Below are 22,489 nucleotides of genomic sequence, written 5' to 3'. Positions count from 1 at the left end.
CAACGGAAACTCACATCTCTGATCCTATTTACCCCTATACAGTTCGAACCAATTCATAAGTTCTCTTCGGTTTTTATATCATCAGGGAATAAATTTCTCATTCCAGAAAGAATTAAATTTGTAACAAAATTTTGCGCTGGAACCCTCGTCACTATTGAGGAAGCTAGGTAACCAGTTAAAGTTCAACAAGAATACACTTTAAGACCGTCCAATATTGCCAAATGGTTCTCACAGGAGTTCTCATAAAAAATGTATGACCTTTGGCACATGCAGTTTGGCGCGTCATGCCACACAGTCCATTGCTTCCAAATTCAATTTTTTACGCACAACATTCCCAAACCGTATTTTCAACTGTCTTGGCGATGTCAATTGGCTACCTCGGAGACCCGATTTGAATCCTTTTCACATATTTTCTTAGGACACGATGTTATGTTATTAGAAACAATGTTTTCAGTGATTTTAGAATAAATATTTATTGAATAACATGCATATAAGTACGAAAATACATAAGTTCCTTGAAAAAATATCTCTAAAATCTCAAATTTGTAACATCGTCGATAAATTCATCCCATTTCCTTCTGAAAACTTTATTGATCTTTCGACGTTCATCTCCATTTAACACTGAATATCTATTAAATAAAAAAAGCAAATATGAACATTTAAAAAATTTATACAAAGAAAAACATAAAAAAACACTCACTTAATTGAATTTAAGGCAAATTGTTTCAAAATTCTCAAATCTGCATCAACCGGAGCAAAGCTCATGAAAGCATAATAAAAATCATAGCTTAAACCTTTGGCATTCCATATCCCTGGATCATCGGCTGATATAATTATGGGTATATCTTCAGCAATAAAAAATGATGCTGGGTGATTTCTCAAATCCCAAACTAAACCAAGAACTTGATTTGAAATTGGATTAACTTCAATTGCAATACCACGATTCTTCACTGTATCCCAAAGTTGTGGATGTTTGGATAAGGCAAATCCATGTCCAATACGGCGAGTATTCAAAAGAATAGCATCCATAAGATTCCAATCTGTTTTGCCATACCATTCTGGAATCATCAACCAAAAACTATTTAAACACAAGAAGTTTGAGAAACTTATTTAAACTACAAACTTGTTTCGCCAGCATGAAAGAAGAAATGAGCTCCAGTTGGTATATCAGATAATTCTGTGACAAACTTGTGCAAGGGATCACCTAAATCTTCTTGGCCGACCAAATCAAATCCAATTATAAAATTCGGTTTAGCTGAGCTGAAAAAGAAATATCAAACTTAAATAAAAACTTTCAGAGAGACAATCGGGTTAGGGACTTTATGTGACATTATCAATCGTAATTGACAGTTTTCACTGATGTTTAGAAATTTAAATTAAATATGAATGACGGGATAGCATGAGAATAGACAGGTTTATGTCACATAAGGGATCCGAAAGTAGAGCAAGTTTCTTGATTGGCCAGGTACCAAAAACTTGCCCTCCAATTAAGGCTACTTTATTGGAAATTTGACTGGAAAGTTAGACAAGAAAAATCTCCCTAACTCCACTTATGTCAAAATAACAGCTAATCATGCTTTTACATTCAACTGAACATTGAAATTTATTGCTCTTTAATTTATTTATTTTATTTTATGTTTTGTATAAAAGGGTTCCTTGTCAAATTGGAAAAGGAATAAGTAATCTTTCTTCTAGTACAAAATACAAGTCGTGATGGACTTGTAGCTTGCCTAAGAAGTGTTTTGTAGACAACAAAGGTTTTTTCACACTATAAACTGAAGGTAGAGGTTTGTGAAATAAAATTCTGAGTTTGAAATGTATGAATCTTGAAAAACAAATAAGTTGCCTAGTTGTCAAAATGTACGTTCAAAGAATGCAGTAGACTGCAAATGAAATCCCTAATGGACACTATTAAGAATTTACAGCCCTTTTAAGTCATTAATTAAAAAAGGCACTCACAATTGAAATTACAAAAACAACCTAAAACTAATATTGGCTGCATCATGTTTTTAAACAGTCCAAAGTCATGTCAGAAACTGTCAAATGTTCATATGAATGACGTCTTCTAATATCATACATCAATAGCAATAGCTAACAATGTTAGTTCTGTCAATAGTGTCACACCTCATTGGCTGCGTTCAATCTCGTGTTGGATAGGGTACTTGAATCTTGGATAGATGGATTCTTAGATACCTTGTTGAACGAGTTGGATGGCTCCCTGAAATTACGCCATAGGAAATTACGCCAAAAACTGTTTTGGAAAAAAAGCCCAAATAATTTTGGCGTAAAATAATAGGAAAAAGCGCCCAAAAACAAAAAGGAAAATACGCCAAAAAGTGTGGAAATTACGCCAAACTTTTGGAAAAAGAGCCAAAATACTAAAATGGAAAAAACGCCAAGAAAATAAGAACTTTTTGGTGTAATTTCCAAATTAGTATTGAAAATTAAGCCTTTAAAGAATGGACAGAGCTTTTTCTGCCTTAATTTCCAAAATTAATTTGGAATTAAAGCCCAAAAAGTCTATGAAAGAATCTGAACGTACGACGTAACATGGAGCGGCGCGGTGCAACCCGCGTGGCGCGGCGCCGCGCGCGTCGCGCCGCAACGGCGAACGCGACGCGTACGCGCTGCCTCCCCCGCCGTTGATTATATCATAGGTACTTGTGCATTTGTTTTGTAGAACACATTTTCTTATAATTTTGTTTATTTCAATTTTTCAATTTTTGTATAGGTATTAAATGTAAACCTGAAGGACATCTGCCACATTTTCCCTCCCGACAACACGGACATTGGTCAACGAAGTTCTTTGCTTTTACACACAATCCATCACTTTTTACTTTCATTTTAGCACCACAATTGTTAATATAACAAATGTAATGAACATCTTTTTTATACACACATTTTTTTTTGTGTATTTGTTTTTGTTCTGTTACGTACAAAAGTTTGCTATTTTTTTGTTTACCACTTATAATTTCATAATCAAAACTTTCCATTTTGTCCATCGCTTTATCAAAATGCTCTTCTACTAATGGTAGGGAAACAACAAACTATCAATCACTACTGATCACGTTAAAAAATTTAACAAAATATTGTTATTTGCCGTTACATAATTTTGTATACCATATGAATACATTCGACAAACATGTACTTTTTTGTTTTTGATTTGGAAGAACGAACGGTTAATTTTCTGTTTTGTGGCGTTTTTTGCTTTAAGATTTGAAAAAAAAACTAAAAAGTTTATTTTTGGTCGTTTTTTTCCTTTTTTTGGTTGGAAAAAAAGTCCAAAAGCAAATTTTTGGGGTTTTTTCCAAACAAAAATTGTTTGGCCTTTTTTCATTATTCTAAAAGGAAAAAACGCCAAGAAATTTTCGGAAAAAATAGCCAAAAAATCCGGAATTAACACCAAACTATTTGGGTTCTTTTTCCTAGGAAAAAAAGCCAAAAAATTGTATGGAGAATTTTTGGCGTTTTTTCCATTTTATTTTTTTGGCGTAATTTCCTATGGCGTAATTTCAGGGAGCCAGTTGGATAGCTGTATTGAGATAGCTGTCAAAAAAATAAAAACAACTTTCAGCTGTTCACAAAAAAGCAGAGAAACATTTAAGCTTCAAAGTCAAAATTGTTGTAAGATAACACATTTAATGGATAATTCAACTGATTCGTCGGACGATGACAATTTAATAAATAAGAGAATAATAATCTGTAATCTATGTTAAATTTAAGCATAGCTCAATTGGAATTCTATTCGATTAATAATTTACTTGCGAAATCTGCGGTTTTAAACGATTTACGTATCTTTTTGTTTACCAACAAATACAAAAAGCTGAAATCAATTTTCAAATTTCTTGAAATTCAAACATGTGTTGAATCAGCTGTTCTGTCAGATACCTACATACCTCGGAAATTCTTAGATACCTTTGGATTCCTTTTTTGACATCTCAGCTGTTTTTGATCAGCTGTTATTTTACACGTAAAACACTAACAAAAAGGTATCCGGATACATTATCTGTCTGAGGTTGAACGCAGCCATTGTAATTTCAGACGATTGCAAGACATTTGCGTTTATTTTTTTAACTGATACAATATTTGACAATCGTTTTCGCTTTAAAACTGGGTTTAACAACTTAAAGGCACTAAGAGTATAAATTTTGATATTAACATTAACAAAATTTTATTTTTACTCTGCTAAAGAACATCCCATGCGGTAAGTAATAATTGCAATTATTAAAACTTAAGTACAAACAAATTAAAATAAATATTTCTTTCTTACTGTAACTCTTTAAATCGAACAATCCTCTCAGTCATATCATCAACCGTCCCTTTATTCTTTTTCGCATAAATAACTTTCATGCCAACAAAATCAGGATTCGAATCTTTGTATTCGTTAACGACTTTTTCTAATTCATCTGCAACTTCCAGGGCATCATATGTTTTATTTTTGTCACCATAAAGCTGTCAAAAAATATATTCGCCTTAAGCTTCAACCACACTTCATATAAATTTTAAACTCACCTCAGACAGTGAAGCCCGAATTTCTGCATAAATTATATTATCCTCATATAATTCTTCCATCATACGTCGATGGTAGGCTCGAAACACTGGCAAATACCTATAAAAGTTATCGATCGAATCAAAAACATCCTCGAAACGTCTCCAGATTTTCTGATTCTCTGTGATAAGTGCTGAAATCTAATATATCTGCAGAACTTTCTAAAATTGGTGCGAGCTCCGCCAAACAATTATACTTACACTCTGGATGCATGGTGTACATATTAACGTGTTTCTCTAGCTGTCGATCATATTGACGTCGATCGTCGGTATTCAATCGTTCAACACACACGTTTTTCAATTCACTCGAACATCGACTCGTATTGCGAAATGTAAACAACATCACGCCTCTTTCATCTCGACACGTGTAGACATTATATTGTGATGTTAGATTCTTGATGACCCATTTAGATGACACAATTCCCTTATTGTGTCCATGAAGAAAGGCACCTTTTGGCATTTTTTGAATAATCCGAAACACCTCACTTTGACGTATTAACGGTTTCGCATGAAAGAAATGCATCCCCGGTGGATACATGTCAGGTTTTTTAAGACCTTCTGCTATCTGAAAGTAGGCATTTATATAAAAATAATTATGGGAGCACAAAAACATCCAAGTCATTCCATTTAAAAAAAAATGTGTGAAAACCAATTTAACCTCTTGACGTTTGGCGTTCATTAAAATAGAATTGGCCTTCTCTTCTTTCGGTGACAGCCACAAATTACCACCAGTAGCAGATAGACGTTCTGCTTCCATGATTTTCTCGCGTACAGAATCATAAGCTGAAATGCAAATGTAATAAAGTTGTTAGTACCAGTTGACAGATGTTTAGCAAATTATAGTGTTAAATTATTTGCAAATTTTTATTAAGTGATTTAAATAGATTGATCTTCTTTTTGTTCAAATTATTTGGTTGAGGTAACTTGCGAGTTAACTGATTTTCTGTTGTTTAAGTTACAGCTAGATGTATGATATTCAAATATGGCTTTTTGTTAATTTTGTATTCAAGATATGACCTTGTTGTTCAAGAAGTGGGACAGGGAAGGGGACGGTGCAAAAGCAAACAATTATTGAAGCGTTTACAGTAAGTGACATTTTTAAATATGAATTTTATTAGTGTGTGAAAGTGTCGAACGGTAGCTTTTTCTTTTTATTATTATCTCATTAATTTTTGATGGATAAAAAGAAAAGTTGTTATATGTGAAATTAAAAACGCCAATAGTTTACATCGTAATATTCTTAAGGACCACTTCTGCAAACTTCTTAACCTCATAAGCAACGGTTCAATAATCCAATATGCCAGCCCTTTAGTTGTAAATGATTACCTAGACCATCACACATATTTAAAGGAAGTTAAAGAGGCTATTATCAGAACCAAACATATTGGGTTTGTTAACAACCCTGATGCAAACTCAGTATGATCGGGTTGTTATGTCATAACGTATTACATCCCTGGTGGCTAGCGGCTTTCGGATAAACAAATTTGCCGGAAGTTTCCGCATACAAATTGGCATCCATTTTAACCCTTTTTTATTCTACCATTTTCATTCCATAATTTGAGCACGCACAGAACCTTAAAAACTATAATTGTATAACCTAGATAATCTAATAAAATTTTTAAAAAATCCTAAAATTAAGAAACTAATGTGAGTATAGTAAAATGCTATAATTAATAAAATTTATTTCAAAGGATTTTATAACTCCTCCATACAGACAATTGTGTTTCACTGAAGAGTTAGTAAAAATAGTTTCTGTTGCTACCAAATCGTGCCAAAAGGGTTAACGCAAAACTTCTTTTCCCATGGATTTGTTCCCATATACGAAAAATTGGTATCGGGAATTTTTCAAAATTAGGAAAAAAATCCTATGGAAAATAAATATCAGCAACTTTTTTTTATGGGAAAATCTTGTGTTTTTCTCTCTGAATATTTCCCCGTTATTTAGTTGTCGGAATTGAAAGCGGAGCAAACAATGCAAACAATTCTCAACAATATAATAATGGAAACATTAATAAAAATGTATCTTTTTAAGGTCGAATTCAACAAATACCTACTCACAAAGTTCACGTTTTAATTCGTTTTATGGAAAAAATAACGAGATAATGCTATAATGGTTTCACAACAAATCGTTCTAAGAAAGATGTACCTATCCACATTTTGGAAAGAAGTAGAAAAAGAACTTAACAGTTTGGGCCCACCAACAAAATCTATTTCCGAATGGAAAAAAAGTAAGTAATAAGTTGATAACCACAATTTTTGTTGACCGACGGTACTTTGAAGTACCACAATGTTTTACATGAACTAAAAACTATATAGCGGTAAATTTTGGTTCTGTTGACCAACGGTACTTACAAGTACCATAATAATCTCTATACATTTTGGTGTTTGTGATTTTTTAATTTATTTTAGTGAGTGTTATAACTGTTTCTTTAATAGATATTAAGACTTAGAAGAGAGTAGTTTTAGTTGATTTTTGGTTTGAAGATCTTAGTTGGCTTGGTAGCTTTCGTATTTTTTTTTTAATTTATAAGCTTATCTGCATATCTAACTTTCTAAAAAACAATACATCAATTGAATTTATAAATATTTTTTATATATTTTTGACAAAAAGTAAAAGTGGACTGGTAAGTACCGTCGGGCTGTGGTGTTTGTAGTGTTTTGCAGTGATACAATTTTCATATAGGTATATCCAGATAAATTGAATTATGTCGGGTGTAAAGAATGTTTTATTCAACGATGATGAAATGTTGGCTATGGTTGAAGATTTGCCATCAGATATTAATGAAAACACTGATCTTGAAGATGATGATGAAGTGGATTTACTAACGATACGTTCAAGAATACGCGCTAGAGCCCAACTCAATATGGAACCTAATGAAGCTGTGCTTCAAGATCAGCTTGAAGACCTACCGGGTGAGGAAATTTCAGACAATCGTCCGGGATGTAGCCATTGGAAGAAAAATATACGCGAAGACGAAAAACATCGCCAATGGAAAGCTAAGGATAGTGTTTCACAAATTCCTGAATTCTCATTACCCGAGGGTCCTGTTCCTGGTCTGTTTGAAAGCTGCGTAACTACTACTGATTTTTTCGTCAGTTTTCTTGAAGGTGCTCTTGATAATATTGTTTATCAGTCCAATCTGTACGCCGTTCAGAAAAATAAGGTACTAGATTTGAAGAAAGGTGAACTACTGGCTTTCATTGGAATAAACTTCCTTATGGGATACCATAAACTACCAAGTGGGAGGCACTTCTGGAGTGAAAGTCAGGATTTGGGAGTTTCCTTAGTGGGCAAAGCGATGAGCCGTAATAGGTTTGACGCTATTTTGAGCAATTTGCATGTAAACGATAACAGCTGTATACCAAAAGATAATAAAGATCGTCTTTTCAAACTTCGCCCATTGTTTGAATACTTGAATGAAAAATTCGAAACTGCCTACCATGGAACAAGACAACTCTCTGTTGACGAGTCAATGATTCTTTTCAAGGGCAGAAGTTCCATGAAGCAATATAATCCAATGAAACCAGTAAAGAGGGGTTACAAGCTTTGGTGCCTGGCTGATCAATATGGATACATACAAAAATTTTCCATTTACCAAGGAAAGGACGAAAAGCTGGAAAACAAATATGCAACGTATGGGCTCGGTGAAAGAGTTGTTCTGTCATTGACTGAAAAGGAGTGGGGAAAAGAGAAAATTATTTTCTTCGATAACTACTTTTCTTCAGTCAAACTGCTGGAAAAACTAAAAAATGAAAATACTCTAGCTTGTGGTACCATTCGTGCTAATAGAAGAGGCAACCCAACAAATTTGAGGGATGAAAGAAAAATGAAAAGGGGAGATTTCGACTACCGATCTTCGACAGATGGAATCAGTTTTTAGAAATGGAAAGACACAAAAACAGTACTGTTGGCTTCAAATTACCATGGCAATGAGCTTACAACTGTTGCTAGAAGAGATAAATCAGGAGTGCAACACGAAGTCAGTTGTCCTACAGTCGTAAAAGACTATAACACATATATGGGTGGAGTGGACCATGCTGATCAACTTCGGGCTGCATATGGCCTAGACCGTAGGTCAAAAAAGTGGTGGCATCAGCATACATTCCATTTTATATTGAAATAGAAACGAAAATAAATTTTAATTTCTAAATACTTTTTTTTCTGTACCCTAAAGCCCAACGGTACTTTTGAGTATCACTATCATCTATGGTCCTTTGAGGGCCTTGGAAGAAAAAAAAATGAGCCATACTTTTTAAGAAACCCTAAATTTAAAAACATATCGACAAAAAAATATTTTGTGTACCATTTTTAATAGCTTGGTCAACAAAGGGTTAAGGTATGGCTCGATAGAAAAAAGTACGTGAAGAAGAAAATGTCTGAAAACAAAACGAGAAATTGAAATCCAAAAAAAGAACTCTGCAATATGGTTGAAGAGGAAGTTAAGGCTATGAAGCGACACCAAAAAGAAATAAAATACCATTACAAGAAAACATAAAGGTCCAATGACAAAATTAGTGAGTTTCAGAAGAAGATGTTGGATGAAACCTGAAGGCAAAACCTTGAAATGGAAGCGATGAGAAAGGAGGTTAAAGCAAAGCTCAAGTTCCATTTACTTGAGATGGCCTTATGGATTAATAATAAAAAGGATATTCTTTGCATTTTCCATTAAGGTTTAGGTCTATTACTAAGAACCGACTGTCAAATCATTCCAAAACTATGTTGGCAAAATTTGTTCCCAAGGAAAAAGAATTCCGTAGGGAATTCCCGATAGTAAGAGCTTGCTCCAGGGAAGGGAAAAATATTTCCCAACGAATTACCGATAAGGCTGAATAAACCATCAGGTGAAAACCGAAAACCATTTGAATTCTACAAAAATTTTATAAAAGAAGCTTTAATTGTGATGGTAAACTCGTTCAATCAAATATTTAGTGAAAGCATTTTACAACAAGGTTTCCGAAGGCGACTTGGATTCATTAGAGAATTATAGAGGTACTTCCTTCCTGAATTATTGTTCAATAAAGATTGTCGCCCTTGTACTTTACACAAGATTCACAGCATGGGTCGACAATAAAAAACAAATGTTAACCATTAGGAATATTGCGCAATCGTTTCAGGATAAATATAGGTAACTAAATACTTTTTATGTAGACTTCAAAACCGCTTTTAATTCAATCGATAGAAGTTCTCGTGCTTGGGCACAAAATCAGATGAATGGAATGGCAAGAATCCGTTAAAATGGCTTGCAACAACAATGGGAGTAAGACAAGGGTGCGTACTAAGTACCCTATTGTTTATCCTGTTTATTGATGACCTAAATGAAGTGCTTTGTGGTGGAATATTGTGGGCCGGGAGGAGAATTAAAATACTCTTTACTTTAATATGAACAGCCATCTTTCCAAAAAGCTAGAATTTGCAAAAACAGAACATAGAAGACCTGTATGCTGTATGAGTACAAATAAACTCAGTTTTAGTGTGAAGTAAAAACTGTTGGAGTCAACTTTTAAATCAGTTTTGTTTTATGCCGCTCAAGTTTGGGGTTATCAGCAAAATTAAGAAGTTGAAAAACTACTTAGATTTTTTCTGAAACAAGTGTTTAAACTTCTACTGAGGAAAGCCGGAAAACGTTCAAAAACGCCAGGAAGGCCTGCATCGCCCATATTCGACGGACCATAAAATTACGGCAGTAAACACTGCAATATCCCAAAGCCAGTACAAATTTTTGGTCATTTGTAAAAAAACATGAGTTCTTCTCTTTCCTCGGTTCCTACGCTCGTTGTCAATGACACTTCTTTTGTAAGCTCTTAAGAGAAAGCTTATCTCTGTGCTAGGAATTTTGGCGCCAATTCTACGCTGCCAGTGACTGTTATGACTCCGCTATTACTTGAGCGAGCAAGTGATTCCATGGGACCAATCTTTTTTCGCACTCGTACTGTGGCAAGAGTCCTTAGAGACCTAAGCACCGCTATTGTTCTGAAGAGGTGTTCTTCAACGCTGCCAAACCACTGCGTGAGCTTTTTCATCTATCCTACTCCTCAGGTCTCGTTCTGAGCGGATGGAAAACGGCATTTGTCCAGCCCATCCCCAAAAAAAGCGAATCTTCCTCACCTTCTAATTACCGACCGATCGCAGTTACGTCCCTTCTTTCAAGGTCATGGAAACGCTGATTAATTATCAACTCAAGAAATATCTTGAATATGGAAAGCTTCATGCTTTCGGTTTTCATGAATCCTGCTTTATTGGATTAGTAATTACCTTTCGGATCGTTCAATGCAAGTAGTATTGGATGGATTTAAGTCTGAAAGCCATAAAATAAATGCTGGTGTGCCCCAGGGCTCTGTTCTATCTCCAACACTCTTTCTCATTTTTATTAATGATCTCCTGTCTGCAACTTCTAATCTAATACATTGTTTCGCTGACGATAGTACTCTAAGCTTTTTATTTACGTTTTCGGACTCATATCCCTCTTCTTCGGATGTCAAACTGCAACGACAGAATATGATAAGCTCATTAAATTCCGATCTCAACAGCATTGTTCAATGGGGATTAAAAAACCACGTGAAATTGTATGCTTTGAAAACCCAATGCTGTCTTGTATCGTTAAAGCGATATATACCCCATTATGAGACTGAACAACCTCTTGTGGAACGATTACATACGCGATGTCGCCAAAAATGCCGCAAAGTGTTTGGATTTCCTTAGGCGATGCAAGAAATGATTCACACCTTCTGATCTGGCTGTTATCTTCAATACTTATATACGTCAAAAGCTTGGGTATAACTCCCATCTCTGGGCTGGAGCTCCTGCAACTTACTTAAGCCTCTTGAATAGTGTTAAACGTAGAGCATTTAAATTGATAGGTGATAATATCATCATAAGTTCATTTACTTCGCTTGACCATCATCGTAAGGTCTCTTGTCTGACCCTTTTTTACCGTTATTTTAACGGATTATGCTCTAGTGAAATAGCCAGCTGCATTTCTCCCCTTAAACAGCTCAACCGTAATACTCGGGCTTCTAGGAATGCTCATCAATATGCCCTCGAGCCCAACTTTGGTCGTACCGTCAAGTACAGAGATTCGTTCTTTAGCCGTACTACGCGAATGTGGAGTGCCTTACCACACTCTGTCTTTCCTAGTCATTGCAATATTCAGGAATTCAAAACCAATGTGCACCGACATCTCCTTTTAAACCCTCTCTCCTCTTTCTAGTATTCACACTGTGCCTCTCCATAATAAGGGTAGTGATATCCCCATAAGTGTGGACTTATTATAAAAAAAAAAAACATCAAAATGAAGTAAGTTACTGGAGAAATATGTTGAAGTGAATTGTAGCTGTTGTAAAATTGTTAGCTTCGAGACTCAAAAGGGTTGCCATTTCGTAGACAATTAGGTCCTCGGATCTCCCAAACCGAAGTGTCATTTTAGAAATGTCATTCAAAGCAACCTCGAAGCATGCCCAACGTAACGCAGACGAAGCCGAAGCTGAAGCGTGTTTGTGAATCAGCCTTTAAAGTTACATTACGTTTTGTAAATTCTTATGTTGCCCTTTATGACACATGATTAAGGAAAGTCTGTCAAAACCCCGATCGCTCTAACGAGTGGTTTAACCATATAACTGTTATACAATATCTTTACGATCTTATTAAATTTCTCTGGAATTCCACCTAGTTCAAAATGTTTTATGATTCCTCTCCTACGTACTTATCAAAAACATGTGTTCACTTGAGACTCTAATTTTAAAAGATTCAAGTGCCAAGCCAAGAGTAAATAGTCTAATAAACCTCAAGTCACTCTCAAGAATATGTTCTCAAGAGGATATACGCACGAATAAAATATAACATTGTTTGAGGCAGAGATAATTTATCAGTCGGCTTGTTGAGGATGAGTAGTAAAAGTTAAAGAAATGAAAAACAAAAGAAATCATTATCAATATCGTTTCAAAGACTATTAAAAGGTAGAAAAACTTAATGCGCACCAAAAATTTAATGTAACAATAAATAAGTAATTTATACTGATTAATTTCGAAAATTGAAAGTGACAAACATTTGTTACGATTCTTTAACAATTTTTATAGAAAGTTGTCTTTCTATTTATTCTTTGTATTCATAACACTACGATGGAAGATATAATAGGGGACTTCTCCATAGCAAACATAATCTTAATGAAGCAATTATTATTATCAAAATAGTGTATTTGATAATTCCCATGATAACAAAAAGAAACGTCAGAGTGAAATTAAATCATTATTCACCTAACTTAAAAACAGCGGTGAATTGCGCTTGAAATGATCTGGTTTTTTGTCTGTGAGATTTATATCAAAACATTTTGGGAAAAACACTTAAAATAAATATGTATCATTATGTTTAGTATTCTAAATTAAATTAAAAGTATTAATGTCACTCAAGAAAATTCGAATGTACTTGAAAGAGGTTGCATTATAGATTATAGTAATTATAAGAAATAAAGAAATGGTACACCTTGGCGAATAGAAACTTCTGTTATAATAATATAAGCGGAAGAGATACTGACCTTGCAAAGCGACGTAATTCGGTCAGTTTGGCAATTGAATAAAAATAATATCAGTAATTTCAGGTCTAAGTAATAATTACAATTTTTTGTTGTTCGCTGTGTTGGATGCAATGATTCTCCGCAGTGAATGTATGGCTGTAACTCAAACAGGCTTAACCAATGGGAATTCCTCCAAAAGAAAATGTATTCTACTTGTTGACTTTTTTTTTACAGCTGTTGAGCTGTCAAACAACGCAAATGTTCAGCAAATTTAATGGCTGAAACACATACACGCTTCAACTTCGGCTTCGCCTGACGTTTACGAGTTCAACAACAGGAATTCAATGCATGCTATCACAATGGAGTTTCGTTTCACAATCGTAAGGAAAAGAACGTAGTGTAAAGTAATGTGACTCCAAACGGAAGCTCTAGTTCAATATATCTGAACATTTGCTTTGTCTGACAGCTCAACAGCTATAAAAAAATGTCAACAAACAAAATATTTGCTCTTTGGAGGGATGAAATAATAGAAATGTCATTTAAAGCAACCTCAAAGCAGGCCTATCGTAACGCAGACGAAGCCAAAGCTGAAGCATGTTTGTGATTCAGCCATAAACTAGAGCTTCCGTTCTTTTCCTTACACGATTGTCAAACGTAACGTGATGTGAAAGTTTCATTGTGATAGATAGCATGCTGAACTCGTAAACGTCAGGCGAAGCCGAGGCTGAAGCGTGTTTGTGTTTCAGCTTCCTGCATATCTCTTTCCGCCATTAGAGTTTTTTTTAACTTTCTGTAATTCTAGATAGCGCAGGGTTTCATCTTTTTAAAAAGTAATAAGCTTAGTTCGTTATTGTAAACAAATAGCATAAGCTTTGCGGTCAAGTTGGCATTTGTTTTTAAAATGTAGCTGAATTTTCACAAAAATGACTGAATGAAAACAAAATTTGTATTTTACTTTCTAAACTTTGTTGTAAAAAGTAGCACTTTTAACTGTGGACTGGACCAAGAACATAATATGAATCTGACATTCAGCCCTATTCGAAAAATATAGCACAAATACATCAAATTTTGACCAATGGACGATCCAGGGCAGAGGGGGGTCATATGAGCCATAAAGCTTATACAATTAAGATGTAAAAGTAAAGATTTGTTAGTAATTTAACGACATTCACCAAAAAGTTGTTTGCTGTCAAAAACATTTTAAAAGGTTCAAACAAGCCAGAAAGACCTGCAACACCCATATTCGACGGACCAAATTTTTACATGACCAAAAGTTACGGCGAAAAATACTGCAATGTCCAAAAGGCAGTACAAATTGTTGGTCATTTGTAAAAAACATGAGGAATTCTTCCTTTTCTTCGTTTCCTACGCTCGTTGTCAGTGACATTCCTTTTGTTAGCTCTTTAGAGAAATCTTTTCTATGGGACCAATCTTTTTTCGCACTCGTACGGCGGCAAGAATCCTAAGAGATCTAAACACACATAAATCCGCTGGTGCCGATAGTAGAGGCGTTCTTCAACGTTTTCAAAACCACTGCGTAAGATTTTTCATCTGTCCTACTCCTCAGGTCTCGTTCCGAGCGGATGGAAAACCGCATTTGTCCAGCCTATTCCCAAAAAAGGCGAATCTTCCTCACCCTCTAACTACCGACCGATTGCACTTACGTCCCTTCTTTCCAAGGTCATGGAAACGCTGATTAATTATAAGCTCAAGAAATATTTTGAAAATCGAAAGCTTCTTAATGACCGAAAATACGGCTTTCGTAGCAATAGATTCACTGGTGATCTCATGGTCCTTGTCACCGAACAGTGGAGCAAATCTTTACATTGTTTTGGAGAAAGTAAGATTATTGCACTTGATATTTCCAAACCATTTGATAGGGTTTGGCATCAGGCTTTCTTATTGAAAATGCGAGCTTTCGGTTTTCACGAATGCCTACTTCATTGGATTAGTAATTATCTTTCGAATCGTTTAATACAAGTAGTATTGGATGGATTCAAGTCTGAAAACCATAAAATAAATGCTGGTGTGCCCCAGGGCTCTGTTTTATCTCCAACACTCTTTCTCATTTTTATTAATAATCTCTTGTCTGCAACATCTAATCCAATACATTGTTTCGCTGACGATAGTACTCTTAGCTTTTCATATTCGTTTTCAGATTCACATCCCTCTTCTTCGGATGTGGAACTGCAACGACAAAATATGATAAGTTCAGTAAATTCCGACCCAAACAGTATTGTACAATGGGTAATAAGAAACCGCGTGGAATTTAATGCTTCAAAAACCCAATGCCGTCTTGTATCGTTAAAGCGAGATATACCCCCATTGCCATTATCCATGGATGGCACTTGCATCAATGAGACTGAACACCTCGATCCTCTCGGTATGCGTGTCACCAACCACCTCTTGTGCAATGATCGCGATGTCGCCAAAAATGCCGCAAGGTGTTTGGGTTTCCTTGAGCGATGCAAGAAATATTTCACCCCTTCTGATCTGGCTGTTATCTACAAGACTTACATACGTCCAAAGCTTGATTATAACTCCCATCTCTGGGCTGGTGCTCCTGCAACCTACTTAAGCTTCTTGGATAGTATTGAACGTAGAGCATTTAAATTGATAGATGATAATATCATCATAAGTTCATTTACTTCGCTTGAACATCGTCGTAAGGTCTCTTGTCTCACCCTTTTTTACCGTTATTTGAACGGTTTATGCTCTAGTGAAATAGCCAGTTGCAGTCTTCCCCTTAAACAGTTCAACCGTAATACTCGCGCTTCTAGGAATGCTCATCAGTATACCCTCGAGCCCAACTTCGGTCGTACTGTCAAATACAGAGATTCGTTCTTTAGCCGTACTACGCGAATGTGGAATGCCTTACCACACTCTGTCTTTCCTAGTCATTGCAATATTCAGGAATTTAAAACCAATGTGCACCGACATCTCCTTTTAAACCCTCTCTTCTCTTCCTAGTGCTCACACTGTGCCTCTGCATAATAAGGGTAGTAATATCCCCTTGAGTGTGTGTTTATTATAAAAAAAGTAGTTTAGGGTATGAAAACACTGGTCAAAAATGTACTTAAGGTAGCAATCAAATTATACTTTTTCTAAGGTTTTTGATTGCTTTAGTTTTAAGGCCCCCGCAGACTACAGTTTTTTTTATCGGCCGATAGTTTATCTAAAAGGATATAGATACTTTTTATAGGTACAGTTGTTTAGTTTTCATAAACCTCGTTCTTGGAGCTTGGAGGTATATATGCTGATACAATAAATAAATGTCCTATTGCCATTTTAATTTTCAAGCATAGTATTTCATCTGTCTGTTGATTTGATCGAAAGTCGTCAATCAGGTAACCAGAGAGAGTATTGTTGATAGCGACAAGAATTTCGCCACCAACGGCGTTTGAATCGTCTGAGTTATTACGATCACGTCCAAAGACTTGATAATAGGAGTCAAATAGCTCCGAGTCCGAGATAGAGTTGTTGAGCCATGTTTCCGTCAATATTATGATATCGTGATGAAGATTGTTAATGTTTTTGTAAACCATGTTGGTCTTTGTACGAAGTCCATTTACGTTTTGGTAGTAGATTAATACCTTTTTAAGCTGCTTTGACGGTGGTTTAGCGTTGTCCGATACTGACGAAAAGAGTCGTTCGACTTATTCATTAATTCATGAACTATTACTCCTTTAGGCCAAAACAATGGTGAATTTAAAACATTGAAAATCGAGTCAGGTGCACGTATTTCAAACGACGAATACTTATTATGGTTACGATTCAAAGTTTTCTCAAAATTTAACGTAAATAGGGAACCCAGCTTTTCGGACAAGTGATTTTTTATGACAAGTGCATTTGTAGACGGTGCAAGTTTGTTTGCCCTTCAACAGCCTTTAGTCCGGATACAATTGGAGATGCTAGTGAAGTAGTTATTTGGGCTTTTGTGCCCAACCAAAAATAACCTCCTTCTCTTCTTTTGACGAACAAAAACTTTAATTTATTTAATTTTAATAATTTAAAAATACAATTATTTTTTGTGGTATGTGCCAATGTGATACAGTGTTGAGTGTTGCGGTCGCAGTCGAAACCACAATGCCAGCCTATTTTTTACCGCCAGACAGCTAACAAATAAAAAGGATAATTTCTTATTTTCTTACGGTGCTTTACTTTATTTAGAAGAGTCGCGTTGCATGACACTCGGGTCATTTCACTCTCTCCGAAAAATGTGTAAAAACTAAAATGCGTTCCGGGATTAAGTAAATTATTTTTATTGATGGTGTGTTAGCATGTGGAGGTCCGTCCGCCACAGTTTCATTGGTGAATTTTGACAAAAGTATGTTTTTCGACAAAGTAGAAGTCGAAGAAACCACATTCAGTTGGGTCGTTTAACTAGATGGCGAGGGATTAACAATATTAGGTGCTGATATCAGTGGTAATGTTAAAGAAGACATAGATAACGAAGCAGGTACATTGTTGTTAAGAGTTAAAATTGGCTAATGGGCGGGATATTGCAAAGTCTTTTAATACGGAGGTTGCAACTTTCTTTGGTAAATGGCATATATCAGAATTTTATTAGTCAAGATGATCGTTTTTACGTTTGGGTAAGGTTTTTGTTTTGCTTCCTAAATCAGAAGTTTTTTCTTTATTAATTTTATTTTCAATATTTCCTTTGGTGCATGTCAGATTTTCAACTTGAACAGGTTACTTGAAGTAATTCAGAAATCAGGAGGAAGCACACATCACTAAAAAGTATTTTAATCCATAAGAATTTTTGTTATTTTCTTTACTATAAATGGTCTAACAGATAAATTTATATCTAGTCCTTATCCATGTGATTCATGCAAACAGGTCCTTTTTACGACCTTCTTCAGAAAAACCACCATAAAACTTGTATTTATCAACTTAATCCAAATTTTGTTTACAATATAAGCTTAATACATACCTGATTCATTGGAAAATATCGTCAAATAAAAAAAGAAATAAGCTTGTCCCTATTCATGTGACTTAAAGTGTATGGACATCTAAAATCGAAGATTCGATTCGGAATCAGCACTTAAAAATAACTCAAAATCATAAAAGAATCAAATTCATTATTTTTCAAAAGTTCAAACGGAGTCAAATGAAGATCCATAAGTATTCTCGTAACTAATAAGAAATTAAGAAAACTAAAGTGGTATTAATTGTTAAGCGATGTGTTAACTTAACCTTAAAAACATATTTTTAGGAACATATTTTTATAACCTGACGTGATAAAAAAAAATTGAAGGCTAGATTCGAAATGAGGACACTTTTATTCTTCAAAAAGTATTGCTAAGTTTTTGCACCAGATTACAAAAATTTGTTTTCGATAGTTTTGTATTAGTTCTTTTTAATTCTCAAAACTCGCACTTTAGAAGTAAGTGGTTAGAAATGTAAAATTAACAAATTTTAGAGTGCATACATTTATTAGGTGTCTCACCAATCATTTGAAAACTAAAACTGAAATAATTTAAAATAAAATACATTACCCCATTTTTTAGTAAATCCACCTGCAAAAATTCAAAGAAAATATACATATTTGGATATCCAGTTCAACTAATAAGCCAACACAAAACAACAGGTAGAAAAGACAAAACTATAATGTTACTCACTAAAAAAAAAACACAAAACCATCAGGCATCATATCAACAAATTGTTATTATTGTTATCAACAAAAATCAAACTAAATTATTATCCAGGGGATGCATCAATCCCCTTTCTTCAGCTAAAAACACAACAACAACAACCAAAATCGAAAAGAAAAAAAACCAAAACGAATAAACAAAACGGTCATCCAATTCAAAATTATAAAATATGATTATGTAGATAAATATTCTATTTTAGCATTGAACTCGTACTTACATAGCTCCAAAGTTTGAACTAAACGCGAACACGATAAAAGCAAATTGATTGCGACAACATAAGCAATGAATAAAATAATTCGACTCATCTTTGCAAATTATTTTGCAGTGCAAGCGAATTTCGAATATATTTTCGTTTGAATACTTTTTTTCCGTTCCAAATTAGTTTACGTCAGAAAAATGTACAATGAAAAATCGAAAAACCCTTTGCGGACAGGAAATATTGATAAAAACTTCCCGACTTTGACGTTCCAATTAGATTTTTGACAGTGACATTTAAACAACAGACATACAAATTTAATTTTCAAACTTCTACAAATTCGAGTTCCGAAAGTGTTCCTTTTCCAATCCGACATTTATGAAATCGCGAACTCAACTGAGGCAATTTGTCGTGTGGATACGAGATATTTGCATAAGTGGGTGACGGAAAAAATGCAAACAAAAATAAACTATACTCCCAGCTGATGCTGGTCCAGTCCAGAACATCGCACTGGGTGATTCCCGCATATTATGTACAACCGAACGTCTACATTTTATGAACATATGTACCTCATATCAACATCATGATATTTACATATCAATCATAAACAACGCAACGAACGCCAACAACCAACGACGGCTCACTCTCCGAAGCTCTGAACTTGTCAAGTTCAGGTCAGTGTGGCAATATCTGACGTTGACATTCACTTGTTATGTGCATTATCTATGAGGTAGTTATACCGATGGTACATACACCTTTTACGATATAATTGAGCAATCTAGGGCACGAATCTTATGCAGCACAACGAAAAAAAGCTGAAATTGATTTAACTGGAAAAAAATGAAACCAAATGGTTTTTTTGATGGCACACATCAAGGACCAAAGTGTGTTCGTACCTTTAAGAAAAAAAAAGTGATGTTTTGCAGGAAATTTTTTGATTGGCAAATTAAGTAATCAATAGGAATAGGACTAGTGTCAATTAAGAATGATGGACATCTAAAGCTGTGTTAAAAAACTAAACACTAAAATTTCTTATACCTTTCTTCGAAATCTAGTTTATTTATTAACAGGCGCAGGATGATTGCACCACAAATTTTTTCTTTATAAATAGAACTTAATTTTTTGTATGAATAATGAATAATAATGCCATACCCATGGCAGTTGGGCAATATTATCGATGGCAATAAACGATAAATGAATTAAGATCATATTATCACATTTAATAGGATCTCATTGAATTCGGACCTGTGGAAATATTTAAATGCTTCAAAATCCAATGATGTCTTGTGTCACTAACTGCTGGAACACAATGCAAAATCGGAGCTGGAGCCGTAACTGGAGTCGGAAAATCTGTCACAAGTTGTGGTACGTTTCACAAAAAGTACGCACCCAATGTGTCGTACGGCTTTTTGATGTTATTTGGTATATTTGCAATTTACAACCATATCAAATTTCTCAGAAAATAGTTGTTTGTTCACTTTTATTTCTTATTTTAACTATTAAAACAAAATATAATCACCAAGTTATTCACTTAAAGAATGGAAACGTCACATGTGTCGTACGTCAAAGTTAAAAGTTGATCAACTCTTCCGACTCCGGCTGCGGTACCGATTCCAGTTGCCCCGGGTTGTGTTCGTACACTTGCATTTGCGTACATTGAATACTTTGACAGCTATTCCAGTTACGACTCCGACACCATTGTGTTCCAACAGTAAAGCGGAATATGTTAAACTTGCACTGCAAACACAAATTTTTTCTCCTTATGATCTATGATCTATAAAAACATTAGGGACTTAAAAACTTGTGAAATCACTGAACGTACACACTTCAAATGGTCCATCGGTTATAAAGTGTACTTTACCATAATGAAAATTGATAATGATAGTGAAAGGGTGTGTTCACAAACTAAATTGATTATGTTTGTTTCCCTGTTACACAACCCGATACAAACATACATATGTACGTCCTAAGCGCGATTACTGCTACCATTAGGGGGTAGGTGCACCACTATCTAAGCCTTTTATATATTGTTCAAAGAAGAGGTTTTAGAATAGTGGTGTGAGAAATCCCAAGTAGTCAAAGTAATCGATTACTTACTCGAGTAACGATTACCAGTCGAATCCATTACTTCTAGTTACTTTGGGATTTGATTACTTATTGCAATGGGTCCGATTTGTCAAATTGAAAATTTTGACATTTCTCGACGTTTCAAGGTCCCTAGAGTCGAAATAAAAGATTTTTATAAAGATGTCTAGAAGGGCTCTCAAGAAAATTGCGTTTGTTGTTTTTTACCAAAATATCTTACGAACCAAAAATGCTAGAGACTTGAATTAAATTTTATATAATATTGTAGCGTGATACCAAATAAATATATTAAAAAAAAAATTAACGGTTGTTTTATAAATCAAAAAAACTGAAAAAATATTCACCTCGAAAATGTTACGAATACAAAATTATATTATCTCCAAAAGAATTTTGTGCCACAAAAATAGAATTTATAACATTTGGTAACATTTTGAGAAAAATCGAATTTACAGTTTTATTTTATAAAAAATAAAAACATAAAAAAAACATTACTCAAAGTTTATAAAAATTGAATTTTGACTCAAATATCTTTTCAAAAATTGGAGATTACGGCTTTTAACTAATTTTAAGTTATAAGAAATATTGTTTTTAACATTAAATAAAATTTTGACAACAATCGAATTGACAGTTTTTTTACCAAAAATAAAACTAAAAAAAATTCAATAAAAGTTAATAAAAATTGATTTTCGACTCAAATATCTTTTCAACACTTTGAGATTATGGCTGTCAACTGATTTTTACTCATAAGAAATGTTGTTTTCAACATTCGGAAAAAATTAAGAAAAATCGAATTGACAGGTTTTGTACAAAAAATAAAAGCCTAACAAAAAAACAATACTAAAACTTGGTACAAAATTACTTTCGAATTAAATAGCTTTTCAAAAATTAAAAATATTGCCTTCAAATATTGTTTTCGATATTCAGTAGTTTTTCCAACCTTCCGGGCAGTATTATCGATGGCAGGAAACGATTAATGAATTAAGCTCATATTGTCACATTTTATAGGATCTCATTCAATTCGGACTTGTGGAAATAGTTAAATACTTCAAAATCCATAGAAGTTTTGTGAGTTTTAAAGAGAAATATGTCAAACTACTGGCACTGCAAAAATGTTCTCTCCTTCTGATCTATGATCTATATAAACATTAACGACCTAACAACTTGTGAATTCGCTGAAAGTACACACTACAAATGATCCATCGGTTTAAAAGTGTACTTTGCCATAATGAAAATTGATAATTGATAATGACAGTGAAAGGATGTGTTCACAAACTAAATTAATTTGATTCCATGTTACACAACCCGATCCAAATGTACATTCTAAGCTTCTATATCGGGGTTGGTGCCGTGCTTCACTATCTAACTTAAACCTTTTATATATTTTTCAAAGAATACGTTTTAGAATAATTGGTGACAATAACATTATAGCATTTACGTCACCTGCATATCCTCCTCGGTTCAAAAAACGTTTGAATATGCTCTATCTTTAGTGAAAA

General features: G+C 34.3%; 1 protein-coding gene across 2 annotated transcripts; it reads right to left on the bottom strand.

Annotated features, from left to right (window-relative positions):
- Window positions 1-458: 458 nt before the first annotated feature.
- On the bottom strand, window positions 459-19,266 carry LOC129943116 (adenosine deaminase 2). Of its 2 annotated transcripts, XM_056052356.1 has the most exons (9): window positions 18,930-19,266; window positions 18,557-18,577; window positions 5,207-5,331; window positions 4,750-5,113; window positions 4,513-4,682; window positions 4,271-4,452; window positions 1,124-1,260; window positions 701-1,058; window positions 459-629 (listed from the first exon to the last, which is right to left on the bottom strand). In XM_056052356.1, the coding sequence occupies exons 1-9, from the start codon at window positions 19,015-19,017 to the stop codon at window positions 530-532; spliced, it is 1,545 nt and encodes a 514-aa protein (XP_055908331.1). In that variant the 5' UTR covers window positions 19,018-19,266; the 3' UTR covers window positions 459-529. The 2 variants fall into 2 exon arrangements, with proteins under 2 accessions (XP_055908331.1, XP_055908332.1); XM_056052357.1 differs by lacking the exon at window positions 18,557-18,577.
- Between the last annotated feature and the right edge of the window lie 3,223 nt (window positions 19,267-22,489).

This window comes from Eupeodes corollae, chromosome 1 (assembly GCF_945859685.1).
Source record: "Eupeodes corollae chromosome 1, idEupCoro1.1, whole genome shotgun sequence".
NCBI classification, from domain to species: Eukaryota; Metazoa; Arthropoda; class Insecta; order Diptera; family Syrphidae; genus Eupeodes; species Eupeodes corollae.
This window is presented reverse-complemented; position numbering and strand designations above follow the sequence as displayed.

Excerpts from the sequence above, each read along its gene's own strand:
- LOC129943116 (XM_056052356.1), bottom strand. The coding sequence starts at position 19,017 with ATGAGTCGAATTATTTTATTCATTGCTTATGTTGTCGCAATCAATTTG. Across the intron at positions 5,332-18,556 it reads TGGATTTACTAAAAAATGGG|CTTATGATTCTGTACGCGAG; the intron begins GTAATGTATTTT and ends TTTGCATTTCAG. Across the intron at positions 1,261-4,270 it reads GTTCGATTTAAAGAGTTACA|CTCAGCTAAACCGAATTTTA; the intron begins GTAAGAAAGAAA and ends TTTCTTTTTCAG.